Genomic DNA, 16,212 nt, shown 5'->3' with positions numbered 1-16,212 from the left:
ATGGCTGGGTTGAAAAAAAAGCGGTTGCACGACGTCTGTAAACGGGGGTGTCCAGGGTAAAACGGACAAAATAAAAATAGTTAAGGGGCTTAAATCGCCATTAATCCGCTATTACAGCATGTAGACATATTGTTCTATCAAACACAACAGTTCTTTTGGCTTAAAATACAGCAGTTTATTTTAGAGAGGGGTGCAAGAGCAGAAACTGCTTTTTCAGTCTTGTCTGTGTTTTCCATCCTACGTGTTTGAGCTGCAAAAGAAATACATTTAAACTAACTAACTGAACACTATATTGTTAAAAATTAAATAGATAGGGACGTGTCCTCGTTCCACTCAGTTTTAATATTCCAGAGGTCTTTGTCTTTTTAGCAATTACCTTCAAACATGTCGAATTTATTCAATAGACAATTTCCCAATTACAAGGGCTTCAAAAATGGAGCCCCCCCCTCCACTAAAACTTCACACAGAGAAAATTAAAATTTCCATAATTGCTTTTGAAACATTTATTCAAATAAATGGAGCTTGTTGTCTAAGTCTGCTTTGATTTCTTTTCTTTCAGACTGAATAGACCTCAATCCAGAGTCATCACAGTCCTTTGCTTACTCAAAGGGAATGCAAAATGAGTGGTGAGATGATGTAATTTTTTTAAGAAAGAAGAAGACAACAAAAGAAAAGAAATCAATATTTTGGAGGATCACATCAAAGCGTCACAAAGAACCTGAACCAACTTGGAGGGAATCAATTGGGTGGTTTGTAAATCAATCAATGGCCTTAAGCATCAGAATTTCCTTTGGAAATAGAGTTTCTGTCTGGTATCTTTGAGTACTCAAAAGAAATATCGAAAATGAGCATTCCAACTAGCTTCAAGGGAAATGGGGTTGTTGTTGAGAGACCGGAAAGGATAAGCAAAACTCCGATCCAGTTCTCTCACACTGGCGATGACAATGCCAATCAATTATCTTCTTTAAGTGAACAAGTAGGATTATTGGAGGAAACAGGTTGTCATACGACTTCACTGCCACCTTTAGTATCTCAAAGTGAATCGAATGACAAGATGATAATCTGGGGATCTGAACAGCAATGTTCAGAACCTGGCCTCAGAGAGATTGAGCTTGTGGACTGTCCAGACATACATACATTCTTGAGAAGTCCCGATGAGGATGATGACGAGGAAAGCACAAGAGAAGGTAAAGACGAGGGACCAATGTCAATATCCTCTAGTTCAACTGCCAGCTCTTCTTCAACTGGGGTGAGAAGGAATGACAACGACAGCAACAAAGTGAAAAACAGCACTGAGATTGTCAAACAGGAATGGAGAAAAAACAACAGTCATAGTACAGAGCAAGACACGTATTCAGCGTGTTTTGCCAAAGACGAGAACACCAACGTAGGTAGAGGAGCGCTCAAGCAGTCCAAGTCAGAAACAAATGTGTTTGTCACCAATCTGTCCACAACAAATCTCAGTGGAAGTCTGTCAAGCGCCCTGGATTCTGGTCGAGAGACTTTTGTCTGTCTGCCCAGCACGAAGACCAACATTTGTTATGCCAACAACACTACCTCAGCCCAAGCTCTACGAAGAGCGCCTCCTGTAGATACCAACCCTCCACCATTTCAGGGTTATCAGGAGAAACACGATCAACGCCAGAATCAGGAAGAGAGAGGCCAGTGCAGAAACGGATCTGATGGAGGTCTCGGCCAACGGAGGAGGACTGGATTTGAGCAAAGGGTGCTCCCACCCAAGCGGCAACAGCTCGTAAGACCCCTCTGCCAGACAGAGATGGGATTAGCTCAAAATTCAGATGAACTCAGTGTCCAGAGTGCTGAAGTTGGGCGATCACCCTCCAATATTACCACAACAGTTTCACTGGGTCATACTCATAATGGGTCAAACAAAAAGTTTATAAAATCCTCCTTACGTGAACCATCAGATTTTTCACATCTGTACAGCACGTGCGGAGTCGTCCAGTCCAGAACGCCTGACCAGGCAGCCAAAAACGAGGTTTTAGTCATAGAAAGGCAGCCTGGTTCAAATATGACTCCTCCTTTGAATACCTCCAAACCTTCCACCATGGAGAGGCGACCCCAGACTCAGTTCACCTACAGACGGAATTGCTCCAGTCCGAAAAAGTCATTTACGCCTCCGCACTCCCCTCTCAGGACACCCCAGGGCTCGCCGAGTAGGCAAACCTCCATGTACCTCATTTCAAAGGACACACGTAGAGGAGTTCAACACACCTTGTCAGATGCTAGCCCCAATCTAAAGACATTAGCTCAGGGCCATGACAGCGCGAGCATTCGAGCACCAGTTAAAACCAACATAAATCTGACCGGAATCCCCAAAGCGCCTCTTAACAACCAACAAAACACCGCCAACTCAAGCCATAACTCGAGCCCTAGAGAGAGCTCTCCTTCACCGAAACTTAAACCTAAAGGAGCCCGCCCCAAAATCATTACTTACGTTCGGAAAAATCCTCAGTTTAAGCCTCAGGCTGCTGACGGACCTTATCAGGTATCTTCTTTACCAGCAAGGTTGTCCACATACACACACGGTGCAGGTGCAACAACTAATTCCTTCAAAGACACTCCTAAAGACCCCTTCAAGCCTGAAAAAGAAACCAGAGGGGCACCAGTACTCAGTGCCTCCAACTTGCTTTATGACAAGTACCACAAAGACATGCAAACAAACATCTTCCCGTCGGGATTGTTGGCCAGAAGTTCCCGGGCTCCGGGACATTCAAACACTGTCCCTCCTCACAGCTATACAGCACCCCCAAAGCTGGGCAGTAAAACAAATGAATTCTATGGAGAACAGTCTGAGGTACGTATTGGTACTCAACATCTCACTCAACTCACGTGAAGCATAGACTCCACCATTAGTTGACATGACAGCTCCCAGACATTGCGCCAAGCCTCCCCATAGAGGGCCGACCCAGGCAGAATGTCGAGTTGGCTTTCATTGTGATACACTCGAACACACGCTGCGTTTTAACACCGGATTTAGGTGGAAATAGGACTAAGGTTTTATTGCATACAAGCAGGAAAGAGTTTCTCAAAAGTGATTTGGTCAAAGATTCAAGGTAATTATTATATTAAATAGCACCATGCGTGCACTTTGAAACGTTATGAAAAAAATTCAATGGATAAAATTAGTGTAACTTGAAATATTTACGTAAAATGAACGATAACTGCCCGTTTTTTGCTTTTAACCAAGAATCTAGACTATTTTATGTTCATATCTATAGAAATCCAGCGATTTAAGGATTTATTTGTAAGAATTTTCAACTTAAAAAGCTCTTTGTTTTGTGATGGCAGCCATGTTGGATTACACAATACTGTAACTTTTGCTTGAAATATTTACGTAAAATGAACGATAACTGCCCGTTTTTTGCTATTGAGCAGGAATCTAAACTGTTTTACGTTCATATCCATAGAAATTCCGTGATTTAAGCATTCATTTACAAAAAAATTCAAAATAAAAAGCTCTATGCTATGTGTCGGCCGCCATGTTGGATTACACAGTACCGTAACTTTTGCTTGAAATATTTACGTAAAATGAAGGATAACTGCCCGAATCTAGTTTTATGTTCATATCTATAGAAATTCCGCGATTTAAGCATTTATTTACAAGAATTTTCCACTTGAAAAGCTTTGTTTTGTGTCAACCGCCATGTTGGATTACACAATACTGTAACTTTTGCTTGAAATATTTACGTAAAATGAACGATAACTGACCATTTGTTGCTTCTAACCAAGAATCTAGACTGGTTTACGTTCATATCTATAGAAATTCCGCGATTTAAGCATTTATTTACAAGAAGAACTTGAAAAGCTATGTTTCATGACGGCCGCCATGTTGGATTACACAATACCGTAACTTTTGCCTGTAATATTTACGTAAAATGAACAATAACTGACAGTATTTTGCTTTTAACCAGGAATCTAGACTGTTTTACATTCATATCTAAAGAAATTCTGCGATTTAAGCATGAATTTACAAGAATATTCAACATAAAAAGCTCTTTGTTTTGTGACAGCCGTCATGTTGGATTACACAATACCATAACTTTGGCTTGAAATATTTACGTGAAATGAATTTATGATAACTGCTGGTTTTTTGCTTTTAACCAAGAGTCTCAACTGTTTTTTGTACATGTTTACAGAAGTTCAGTGATTCAATCGTTTATTTACAAGAATTTTCAACATAAAAAGCTCTTCGTTTTGTGACGGCCACCATGTTGGATTTTGTATCCCTACACAATAGCGGAATTCAACCTAAATAAGTTGTGATTGTGTGTATAAAAATGCCAAATTTTGCTTTTGTTGAGTAAAATTAAATGATTCTACATGCTTTCCTCAAGTATTAAGTTTCTGATATGAAAATGGAGTTATTTATTAGCTGTTGAAAACGTAAACGATATGTTAGATATTGCGATTGATCCTGAAAATTTAGGTGATTATTTCTGCATTTGATGTTTTTCGTGCATCTAGCGTAAAATCTGAGATTTTTTTTAGCCCTTTTAAGTGTTGTTATACTTGTATAAAAATAATCAGGATTTCATTAGAGAACAACATTGATTTTCTTTATGTAGCTCCTCATGGAGACTCATGCTGTATATGCCTAAGGGAGGTGCTGTTTTGATTTTAGGTCGGTAGCAAATTTGGTTTTGAAAATATTTGAACTTGAAGTTTTTGAAAATAGACCCTCTACGGATTGGCCCCGAGCCCTGTGTCCCGTCAACTGATCGTGAAGTCTATGCGTGAAGAATATTACTAATTATTCTTTTGTTTTATAGAACACTATTTGTGAGTAGAATAAAAGTAGCTATTTCATCTACCATTTTCAGGTTGGCAGATCAGCCGGTTCTAAAGATAATTCTGCAGACGACCCACTGCAGCTTCGCATAGCTGCTCAAGCCGGAGGGAGTGGCAGTCTCTTGCGCTCTGGTCGAGGTCTACGCCTCGGTCTAGGAGCGGTGACCAGAACGGCTTCAAATTCAGTCAAGGGCAAAGGACCTCCTCAAAGTCAGAGATCAACAATCAGCCAAGTCAGCCAACAAGCCTGCCCGGCAACCAGACAGAAAAGCCACGATACCGCAGGTGAAAAAAACTAATCCAATTTCATTTCATCTAGCAGATATTTGACACACCAGAAAGCGGTTATCTGTCTTCGCAGCAGCAAGCAGATGTGGAACTGCTATGACAAATTTAGCCTGAGATGAAAGCATCTCATTAGGATGCGTTCTCTCAAATTCTGGTTGATCGGTTAGAGGATTTTAAAATGCACTCTGCTCTGAAGGGATCTCTCCATTGCCTATTCGCTGCATCAGTAAAGAAAAAATTAACAAATAGAGTGGTGCCTCTACTTAGAGCGTCTCTACAAACAGAATTTTAAGGTTACAACACCCCTCAATGGGGAAAACATTGCCTCTTGTTACAAAAGAAATTTCAGGATACCGCAAAAATACAGTATGGGCTGCTACTCAAAGCTCCCAGTTTACTGAAAGTAACATACTTATACAGTCATGTGAAAAAATTAGGACACCCAATTAAATATTCAGTTCTTTATTTACAAAAATTAACATTGTTTTACTCAATAAACCAAATATAGCAACTAAAATGCATATTTTAACTGAGGAAAAAGTTAGGACACCCAACCACCTAATAGCTAGTGTTACCCCCTTTGGCTGAAATAACTGCAATGACATGCTTTTTGTAGTCTTCTACCAGTCTTTGACATTGATTTGAAGTTTGCCCCACTCCTCAACGCAAAATACCTTCAGCTGTGACATGTTTGAGGGGTTTCTTGCATGTATAACCCTTCTCAAGTCACCCCACAGCATCTAAATGGGATTAGGATCTGGGCTTTGACTTGGCCATTCCAGGACTCTCCATTTCCTCCTTTTCAGCCAGTCCTTCGTGGATTTACTGCTGTTTTGAGTCATTGTCATGCTGCAGGGTCCAGTTTCGTTTCAGCTTTAATTTTTTCACAGATGATCTCACATATTCCTCAAGTACCCACTGATACAAAATAGAATTCATGGTGGATTCTATGATGGTGAGCTGACCAGGTCCTGCTGTAGCAAAGCATCCCCAAACCATGACGCTTCCACCTCCATGCTTCACAGTTGGTATGAGGTTGTTTTCCTGGAATGCTGTATTGGGTTTACGCCAAACATGTTCTCTGTTCTGGTGTCCAAATAATTCAATTTTAGATTCATCTATGGAAAGAACATTATTCCAAAAGTCCTGGCCTTTGTCTACATTCACTCTGGCAAACATCAGTCTGGCCTTCATGTTCTTCTTGGAGAGCAAAGGTTTCCTCCTTGCAAACACCCCATGAAGGTTAAACTGTGTGATCCTTCTGATTGTAGGGGCATGCACTTTCATATCAACAGTCGCAGGAGCCTGCTGTAGGTCCCGTGATGACATATTAGGGGTTTTGGAGACTTCTTTTAGCATCTTGTGGTCTGCTATCGGGGTGAACTTGCTTGGATGGCCAGACCTGGGCATGTTGGCAGTTGTTTTGAATGTCCTCCACTTGAAGACTATTTTCCGGACAGTGGAATGGCTGTTTTTATATTCTTTTGAGATCTTTTGAAATCCCTTACCAGATTCATAAGCGTCTACAATCTTTTTTCTGAAGGCTGAAGTCAGTATACGTCTCGCCGAATGCAATCTTCTGATATGCTTGCAAGCATGACCAGTTGTTTTTCACTGAAACTGCTGATAGGTAGTTTTGCCTCAGACAATCATGGACTTTTAACTGCCAACCAGCAAGACTCATGACCTAATCACCAAACGTTCCAGACACACTTCCTTATTTGTACAGCATATAAGCAATGCCAAGCCATCTGTCTAGCATGCATTTCTCTACACAGCTTTTGTTCTGTCATTGAATGCATCCAGAAATTTCTTAAATTAGAACTGCGCAGTAATGATCTCTTGCCTCCAGTCTTTTATTTACCAATCCAGTCTAGCCGTCTCACCTGAATAGAAAAACGAACATGCGGAGGACCTGAAAGACTACCTCAAACAAGGCCTCAGACAGCTCCTTTGATCTCACCATGGTGTTTTCTCTCACTTCAACAGTCAGGGGCACACCAAACTAAATGTGAGGTTTAAATAAGGCAAGCCTCCTTCAAAACACTGGGTAATGATGTTCTAATCATGTGCACCTGATGTGATACACCTGTTTGTGATTTTAGCCATTTTAAGTGGAATTGAATGTGAGGGTGTCCTGATTTATTCCTCAACAGAAATTGCAATTATTTAAAATTAACAGAAATTTATGACCAAATATGCCACGACCCTCGTGAGGAAAAGCGGCATGGAAAATGAATGAATGAATGAATGTTAGAAAACACACAGGCTTCCATAGAGTGTCCTAATTTTTTCACATGGCTGTAGCTGCTCTGCCATTAGCTATTGCCTAGCATCTTCCTGGCATTCGATTGGCTGAGAGGGACCTCCACTGTACCCTTGAGCCATGAGGTGTTCCGACAACTTTGTGTGACATAGAAGGAACCACGGATAGAAAGATGTGTAGTTCTTAAACATTATTATGAGTTAAAATAATTTGATATCATAACCCCTCTTGATGTTTCCGCTTTTATACAATTTGTTAAATTAGTTTAACTTGTGGGTTGCCACTGTTGTTGACGTCGCAGGGCGGTGACGTCACTGGGTTACGCTGCCGGGCTCCCAGAGTATGACTCTAGCGACTGTTTAGCACTTTTAATTTGAACCCGAAAAGAACATTAATGAGCATGACAGAGTTGGCGATATTTCACAAAACAAGCAGCAAAAGCAAAATGAATTGGAAAGACGGGATGAGACGAGACGAGAGTAGGACAAAACTGGTGTTCTGCCATAATGTGCTACACTGGCAAAACGTCTTACAAGAGGCAAATTTGACACCCAAAGTACTACCGTGCGCTTTCAGCTTGTTTTGTTTAGAAGCATCCAAACAGAACACACTAAAGATACCTTAAGAAAATATTTAAACGTAGTAATATCAAATAAGGTGGGTTTAAATATGCTACGTGACTAATTCAATTCAATTCAATTTTATTTGTATAGCCCTAAATCACAACTAGGTTGTCTCAAAGGGTTTTGCAGAGGCAATATGATACACAGTCAGAAACAGCAGATGAAATAAATAGAGATTAAATAAATAAAGGGCATCCCCCATCCTTCGACCCTCCATGTCGGCAAGGAAAAATTCCAAAACTCTCTGGGAGAAATGAGAAACCTTGGGGAGTACCACAGTCAGAAGAGATCCACTCCCAGGACGGATAGACAAGATGCACCCGGACTGCCAATGGGAATTAGCAGACAGAGTTACAGTTTGTAAAGATACAATAGAGTAAAGGAACAAGAAGAGGTCCATTTAGCCACATCAGACGGAGGTGGCGACGAGGACGTCCATCCAGCCAGGAGCCCGGATAGTCAGAAGGCTGCAGCTGAAAAATAGCCCCTCCCAAGAGGGGGGGGGGGGACACCGGGTGACTAGTGATGAAGAGATTAGTCAACTAGATATTAACATTGAAAAATAGAAATAAAGTAAGACAAGTGGTAGGTAGAGTGAGAAAAAGGAAATAGAACTCAGTGGCTGTACTTCCCCCAGCATTATAGCTTCTAGTACAGCTTAGACTGAACTGTGAGTCTAGTCCGACTTCAACTAGCCTGACCATAAGCTTTGTCGAATAGGGACGTTTTTAGTCTAATCTTAAATGTACAGACTGTCTCGGCTTCTTTAATACTTGCTGGAAGCTGATTCCATAAAACAGGGGCTTGGTGGCTAAAGGCTCTAGCTCCGACAGTACTTTTAGAAACCCTGGGAACTACCAATAGACCTGCATTCTGAGAGCGGAGTGTTCTGTTGGGGCAGTATGGAACCAGAGCGTCGGTGAGATACGATGGCCCCAACCCATTAATGGTCTTAAAAGTAAGAAGGAGGATTTTAAATTTAATTCTAAACTCGACTGGAAGCCAGTGAAGGGCCTGGAGTACATGTGGTCAACAGATCAACGATCTGCTTTAAAGCTACCGCAAGAAAACACAATGCTTAAAAGTATGAGAGGGAAACACATGCAAAAAGTATTTTGAGGCAATGAAAAGGTAATAAAAGACGCAATAAAAACACATACCGCTTTTCACCGATGTGCGCACGTGTTGGACGTCTCGTCGCGTAGGAGGGGATTGCAGAACACCGGTAGTGTTCGTCTAGTGACAGTGACAAACTGTCATCACCCCGAGCGTCCATTGCGCGCATAAAACAGGGCACCCTCCGTAGGTCAAACCTTGTACTAAATATTACGGATTTTGAAATTAATGTCAATATTATATATGTTTCTAATAACATATTTTAGTAAAAGAGAACAATTGCAGCTTATGAGAGCCTACAAGTATTTCAGTCCGAGATTCCCTTTAACTTTTCTTTTCTTTTTTTTTTTTTTTTTTTTTTACATTATTCACAGATCTCATTTTATGTCTTTTGTGCAAGAATCTAATTGTAACATGTATTTGTTCCATACTTTGATGAATTTTTATACTTGATGAAGGATTTATGTCTGAATTTAGGGGGGCTCGGAACGGATTAGGGCGTCTCTACTTGGGGAATTTTCAGTTTACGAGACTACTTTCAGAACCAATTTCGTAAATATCCTTTCAGCTCTTCCATACCACACTCTGCTTAGGTCTAATTACTTGACCATCAAGCTGAAAATGTGGGCTTGTAGTGTAACACAATGTTAGATAGCAGAGAGCTATAAATGTTGATGCATGCTGCTTGGCCTTCTGGGACCCCGCACGCTTTGAAGTGAACTCCAATTAACTCCTAATTAATGTCACTTTCTTCTCTGCCGCATCCATCTCATACCCCCTGCTGTTGCTAGTCCTACAAACACTGCATGCAGTCTAATAATTTTGTACAGCATTAGTTCCCATAGAGAGATAAGCATATCCGCACCCACCTCTTTAGAGTCATCTGGAAAATTTTGTTTTCAATCATCAGGAGGCGAGATCTGTGGTGGTAAAGGGAATGTTCAGAATGTTTAACAAGAGGCTTAATTTCTGAGATAGCGGGAGTTTAATTAGTCGGTGGAGTTGGTTTATAAAAATTCTGTGCAGTTTGTTAGTTATAGGGCTCTGGAGTGGCTAAGCTAGCTGTTGTCAATGTTGCTTGCTAGCATGCTAATAGTGTTGGCTATATTTTCAGGATAAAGTTATTAAAACTTACCATTGCATGTCAATAATTGTAGTATGAACAACAACATTTGTAATCCAGCAGCTCTGCAGGGAACAGGCCGTCTAGACCAGTGTTTTTCAACCGGTGTGCCGCGGCACACTAGTGTGTGCCAGAAATTGTCCAATATAGCTTTTTTTTTTTTTTTTAATGTCGTCGGGCAGAGTCACAGTAGAAAGGAAGGAGTAGGTAGAAAGTTCTCAGTCGTGTGCAGATGAGCGAGGTATTGCTCGTGTCGTGTTCATGAACTGCTCGGATTTCTAGCCATCAGCCACCTTGCTGTCCGCGAAAATGTGAACCTCAGCACGTCTAATGTACATCATTTAATTAGACTTGTCAAGTGTCAATATTAGGGCTGTCAAAATTATCGCGTTAACGGGCGTCAATTAATTTTTTAAATTAATCACGTTAAAATATTTGACGCAATTAACGCAGATGTCCCGCTCAGACAGATTTAAATGACGGTGCAGTGAAACGCTCACTTGTTAATTGTGTTTTATGGAGTTTTGCCACCCTCTGCTGGCGCTTGGGTGTGACTGATTTTATAGGCTTCAGCACCCATGAGCATTGTGTAAGTAATTATTGACATCAACAATGGCTGGCTACTAGTTTATTTTTTGATTGAAAATTTTACAAATTTTATTAAAACGAAAACATTAAGACGGGTTTTAATATAAAATTTCTATAACTTGTACTAACATTTTTCTTTTAAGAACTACAAGTCTTTCTATCCATGGATCGCTTTAACAGAATGTTAATAATGTTAATGCCATCTTGTTGATTTATTGTTATGATAACAAATAGAGTCCTTATGTACCGTATGTTGAATGTATATATCCATCTTGTGTCTTATCTTTCCATTCCAACAATAATTTACAGAAAAATATGGCATATTTTATAGATGGTTTGAATTGCGATTAATTGCGATTAATTACGATTAATTAATTTTTAAGCTGTAATTAACTCAATTAAAAATTTTAATCGTTTGACAGCCCTAGTCAATATATATGAAAGTCTCCTTTCCATTTTATCCATATGTGATGACCGTCAATCCTCCCCCTGAGTTTTATTTCAACACATTGTCGAGGACAGCAAGGCGGCTGATGGCTAGAAATTCGAGCAGTTCTTGAACTCTATCCAACAGCACCTGTGATAGAAATTTTATTCATGCTTATAAAACACATAACTGCTGTGATACTATAGTCATTTGTTAGACTGTATTCATCAATGTTCGTGTGCTGTATTTCTTTGAACATAATACAAAGGGTTTCAGTGGACTTTCTTATCCGATTCTCACTCCCTTTGGTGCCAGCCACGGCCAGGTTCTCAAGGTTGTAAGTCACGATGTTTTTCTGTGGAAAACCATCAGAGTTGATACTTAAGTTTCACTTTCGTTTTCGTAGGTATTGTTTGACAGTAAGCATCCTTAGGTAACAACCTTTCAACATATAAATGTCCAGCCTCTATTGTACTTCTTTGTACTCTTGCGTGTTCACGGCTTCTTGCTGGATCACGCCATTGTATCCTTAATATATCAAGTTTCCAAAGCAGGCAATCTTTGGCTGGTCTGATTCATTTTCTAATCGAGCTATCGAGGTGACACTTGTTTTGGAGTTCAAACTTGAACTTCCCTGACAGTACCTTGTTGCCAAGATTGCGTCATCTCCAAACGAAACACCCGTCGCTTCACACGATGGACTGTTTTGTTTGCCTTCGTGAAAACACAGAGAAACAAGCAACTTCTTTAACAAAAACTACAAAGGTCAATGAGAAAACCCTCAAAGCCAGTTACCTTGTTGTTTAACTTGTTGCTAAATCCAGAAAGTCCCACACTGTGGCAGGGACATTAATGCGAGCTGTCTGCAAAGCCATTGTCAGCGAGATGCTGGGCCTTGATGCAGTTAAAGACATCATTAAAGTACTCCTTGTCTGATAACTTTGAGCTTTTCAAGCCTAACTGCTATTTAAAAAATAAAAATAAAAACAGAGAAACTGAGAGCTGTGTAAGATTCCTGCCAGGATATTTGCTTTGTGTTCATCTAAACAGACTCAACTTTTACACTGATTAAGTATAAATACTGAGAAATGGATTTATAATTAAAAATATACCATACAGAAAATAATTATGGAACATTTTTGGTCTGTGGTGTGCTGCAAGATTCTTTCCAATGTAAAAACTTTCCGTGACTCAGAAAAGGTTGAAAAACACTGGTCTAGACAACAAGGGCTGAGTGATATCACATCGGTTTAGAATGAAATAAATTACAGCAGTTTGGTGTGACATTGTTTTGGCCGCATGGGTATTTCGAACAATGATCTGAATTTATTGAATTTATTTGACTATGTCGGATCTGCTAATATAGTTTTTGATTGTTTTCCGAAATTTCAAGGTTCGCAGTGAGTCAGTAACAGGCACACTTTTGCGAAATATATGTTTATTGATTATAAATTGCAAATAAATGAAGTTTATTGATTACAATCCCACAAAGGTAAGCAAAAAACAAGCATAACACAGAATAATCATAGCGCTAGATCTAGATTGTCACTTGTCACGTCTAAAATCCCCGCGTTACAGTTACAACACACAAGAACACATGAAACAATAGCGCTAGATATAGTTTGTCAATCCTAAAATCCCTGCGCTAATGTTAAAGCACAACAAGATGTTCCTTAGCAATGAGAGAAGCTCCTACCTGTTGGCCAGACGTTAATGATTATTATGACTGAGGCTGGGGGCCGGATGAAATTTGACTACGGGCTGCATTTGGCCCCCGGGCCGGACTTTGGACATGACTGTCTTAACATGTCTTTGCTCAACCTCTTAAGGAGATGAGCCTTGTGTCCAAAAATGATTGGTTGACTTGTTGTGCAGTCCCGGCAGCAGATGTTTTGTATCAGCAAAAAATGTTATGATAGTTACAATAGCTAAGAGGCAACACGGCGCCAAAGTGGCGGTTATAACATGATAAGAGGTTGTTTGTGTAGTTTCAAAAGAATTTCATAAATATCATCACAGTAGCATAATATCCAACTCCAGGTCACATTAAAAAGAATTACAGTCACATTAATGATTAAAAAGTAGGGTTGTTCCGATCATGTATTTTTTGCTCCCGATCCGATCTCGATCGTTTTAGTTTGAGTATCTGCCGATCCCGATATTTCCCGATCCGATTGCTTTTTTTTTTGCTCCCGATTCAATTCCAATCATTCCCGATAATTTTTCCCGATCATATAAATTTTGGCAATGCATTAAGAAAAAAATGAATAAAACTCGGACGAATATATACATTCAACATACAGTACATAAGTACTGTATTTCTTTATTATGACAATAAATTCTCAAGATGGCATTTACATGATTAACATTCTTTCTGAGAGAGGGATCCATGGATAGAAAGACTTGTGACTTTGTATATTGTGACTAAATATTGCCATCTAGTGTATTTGTTGAGCTTTCAGTAAATGATACTGTAGCCATGCCCAAATGCATGATGGGAAGTGGAACCATGACTGTGCGTAGTGCTACCAATTGATATATCTTCTCTGCGTTGGGAAATAACATAAGGTGTTAAGAAAAAGATCAACTGCTACCTTGCTTCCCCACATTGCTTCCCATGATATTTCTATTCGTAGAGAGAGGGATTGTAAAAAAAAAAGGCTTTTTTTAAAAAAAGGCTCCAAAGGCTGCCACAATTCACTCTACTCATTTTATGCTGCCTTTTATCTCTCTATATAGGTAAAACGGCACCATTACAGATTGAGCGCGACAATGCGTGAGTGGGTCGTGCAGTGCATGCATTAATTGCGGTAAATATTTTAATGTGATACGTTTTTTAAAAAATTAACTACCGCCGTTATCGGAATAAATTTGATAACCCTACCTTAATCCTAAACTAAAGACTCTGGATGAGTGTAACATATTATGTCTGTAATGTTAAATACAATTAGAAAACGATTTCATTAAAATATACATATATATTAAAAACAGGCATGGCCGATATTTTTTTGCTGATTCCGATACTTTGAAAATGACGTGATCGGACATCTCTATTAAAAAGTAATGTTTTCTCCCATCAATTGTCATGCTAGCAAGCACCATTGACTTGCGCTAGCTTAGATACTCCAAAGCCCTGCAACTAACAAATAAATAACAAATTGCACGGAATTGGTTGAAACCAACTCCACCGACTAATTAAACCTCCGCTAACTTGAAAATTAAGTATTACGTCAAAAATTCTGAACTTCCTCTTTAAGGTTTAAATGGATATTTGTCAGAATTTTTCTAAAGACTTGAAGAGAAGCCCCCCAAACTGGTAAAAGAGGGAGATTGGGACATTCATCTTTAATGATCCTGAGTTACGCACTCGAGAGCAGTGAGCTCCAATCTAATTCTCGGAGCAAACGGCTAACAAGGAGGGAAGAGGTGGAGCGGAGCAATGATGGCACCTTTACTTCCCACTTTTTCTGACTGCTAGCTGCAAACAGAGCTCATATTTTCTCTCATAAAATGTTTATATTCATGGATTGATGTGATGGTCGCTACGCAGCAGCGAGAGGAGAGCAATTGGAAGGGAAAGAGCGCTTCCTACCTTATCTCTGCAGCCAGCAGGGCATTATGTTTTGCCCTGATTCTAGACCTTGCAAGACCCAAAGGAGTGTGTGAGTGTGAGTAAATCCCTTCCAACAACTATTTTCCTGATTGATTGGCTGACTGAAGGATTCATTGTCAAAACAAGCTAAGCCACAAATCGTTCAATGCATTTTAAACATTGTATGCATTAGACAAAGTACTGGGCATTAGCCAGGAGGACCACACAAAGCCAAAAGGGGCTGTTAGCATCGTTTTTAATTCTTAAAAGTGTGGACTGAGCAAAGTCAGAAAAAGAAGCCTGCGGATGGCAAAATCTGCAAAGGATGATGAACGATTCTAAGAGAAGCAAACAGCATAGCTGTGCAGAATTATCCTTCTGGAATCATGTTCATACTGCTGAATAATGCCCTAATTCTATTCGACAGCAGGTACGGTCTGCTAGCGTATGTTTTAATTGTCGGGAGAATAGGAGTGGGAACCTCTGGGTACCTCATGATGCAATACAATTTGCTATACAAGGCTCACGGTGATGATTATCTCACAATATACAGCACAGTGATATGAAAAAGTATCCGAAACTCTTGGATTTTCTCACATTTCTGCATTAAATCACCATCAAATGCGATCTGATCTTTGTCAAAATCATACAGATTAAAATACAGCGTCTGCTTTAACTAAAACCACCCATTTATAGGTTTTCATATTTTAATGAGTATAGCATACAAAAAATGACAGAAGGGGGAAAATAAGTAAGTGAACCCCCTGCCTAAGGAGACTTAACTTAAATTTTTACCAAACAATTTAAGTCAGGTGTGTGCCTAATCACTGATGAGTGGTTTAAAGCTGCCCTGCCCACTATAAAACACACACCCAGTAAGAAGTGTCTTGATGTGAAGCATTGTCTGATCATGCATCATGGCTCCATTAAAGGGGTGTCTGAAGACCTCTGATCAAAGATTGTTGATTTGTATAAAGCTGGGAAAGGATTCAAAACCATCTCTAAAAGTCTGGATGTTCATCAATCGACAGTCAGAAAGGTTGTCTACAAATGGAGAGAGTTTGGTACTGTTGTTTCTCTCCCAAGGAGTTGCCGTTCACCAAAGATGATGTCAAGAGTTCAGCGCAGAATACTCAGAGAGGTGCAAAAGAACCCTAGAGTGTCTGCTAAAGACGTACAGAAATCACTGGAACAGTGCAATATCTGTGCACACATCAACTATATGTAAAACTATGGCCAAGAATTGTGTTCATGGGAGGACTCCACGGAGGAAGCAACTGCTGTCTAAAAAAAATATTGTTGCTCGTTTAATGTTCGCAAAAAGGCACATGGGCACTCCACAGAAGTTTAGGCAAAATATTTTGTGAACTGATGAAA

General features: G+C 39.8%; 1 protein-coding gene across 2 annotated transcripts in view; it reads left to right on the top strand.

Annotated features, from left to right (window-relative positions):
- Positions 1–16,212, top strand: part of mtus2a (microtubule associated tumor suppressor candidate 2a) — a 105,884-nt gene that overhangs the window by 28,583 nt on the left and 61,089 nt on the right. For both annotated transcript variants that reach the window (XM_057820790.1, XM_057820789.1), the window contains exons 2-3: positions 560–2,818; positions 4,845–5,097. In XM_057820790.1, the coding sequence (XP_057676773.1) occupies positions 845–2,818; positions 4,845–5,097 (2,227 nt within the window). In that variant the 5' untranslated portion in view covers positions 560–844. The remainder of the gene's footprint in view (positions 1–559; positions 2,819–4,844; positions 5,098–16,212) is intronic.

The sequence above is a fragment of the Corythoichthys intestinalis genome, chromosome 18, assembly GCF_030265065.1.
Source record: "Corythoichthys intestinalis isolate RoL2023-P3 chromosome 18, ASM3026506v1, whole genome shotgun sequence".
Classification (NCBI taxonomy): domain Eukaryota; kingdom Metazoa; phylum Chordata; class Actinopteri; order Syngnathiformes; family Syngnathidae; genus Corythoichthys; species Corythoichthys intestinalis.
Note: the sequence above shows the minus strand (reverse complement) of the source record. Positions and strands in the feature narration are given on the sequence as shown.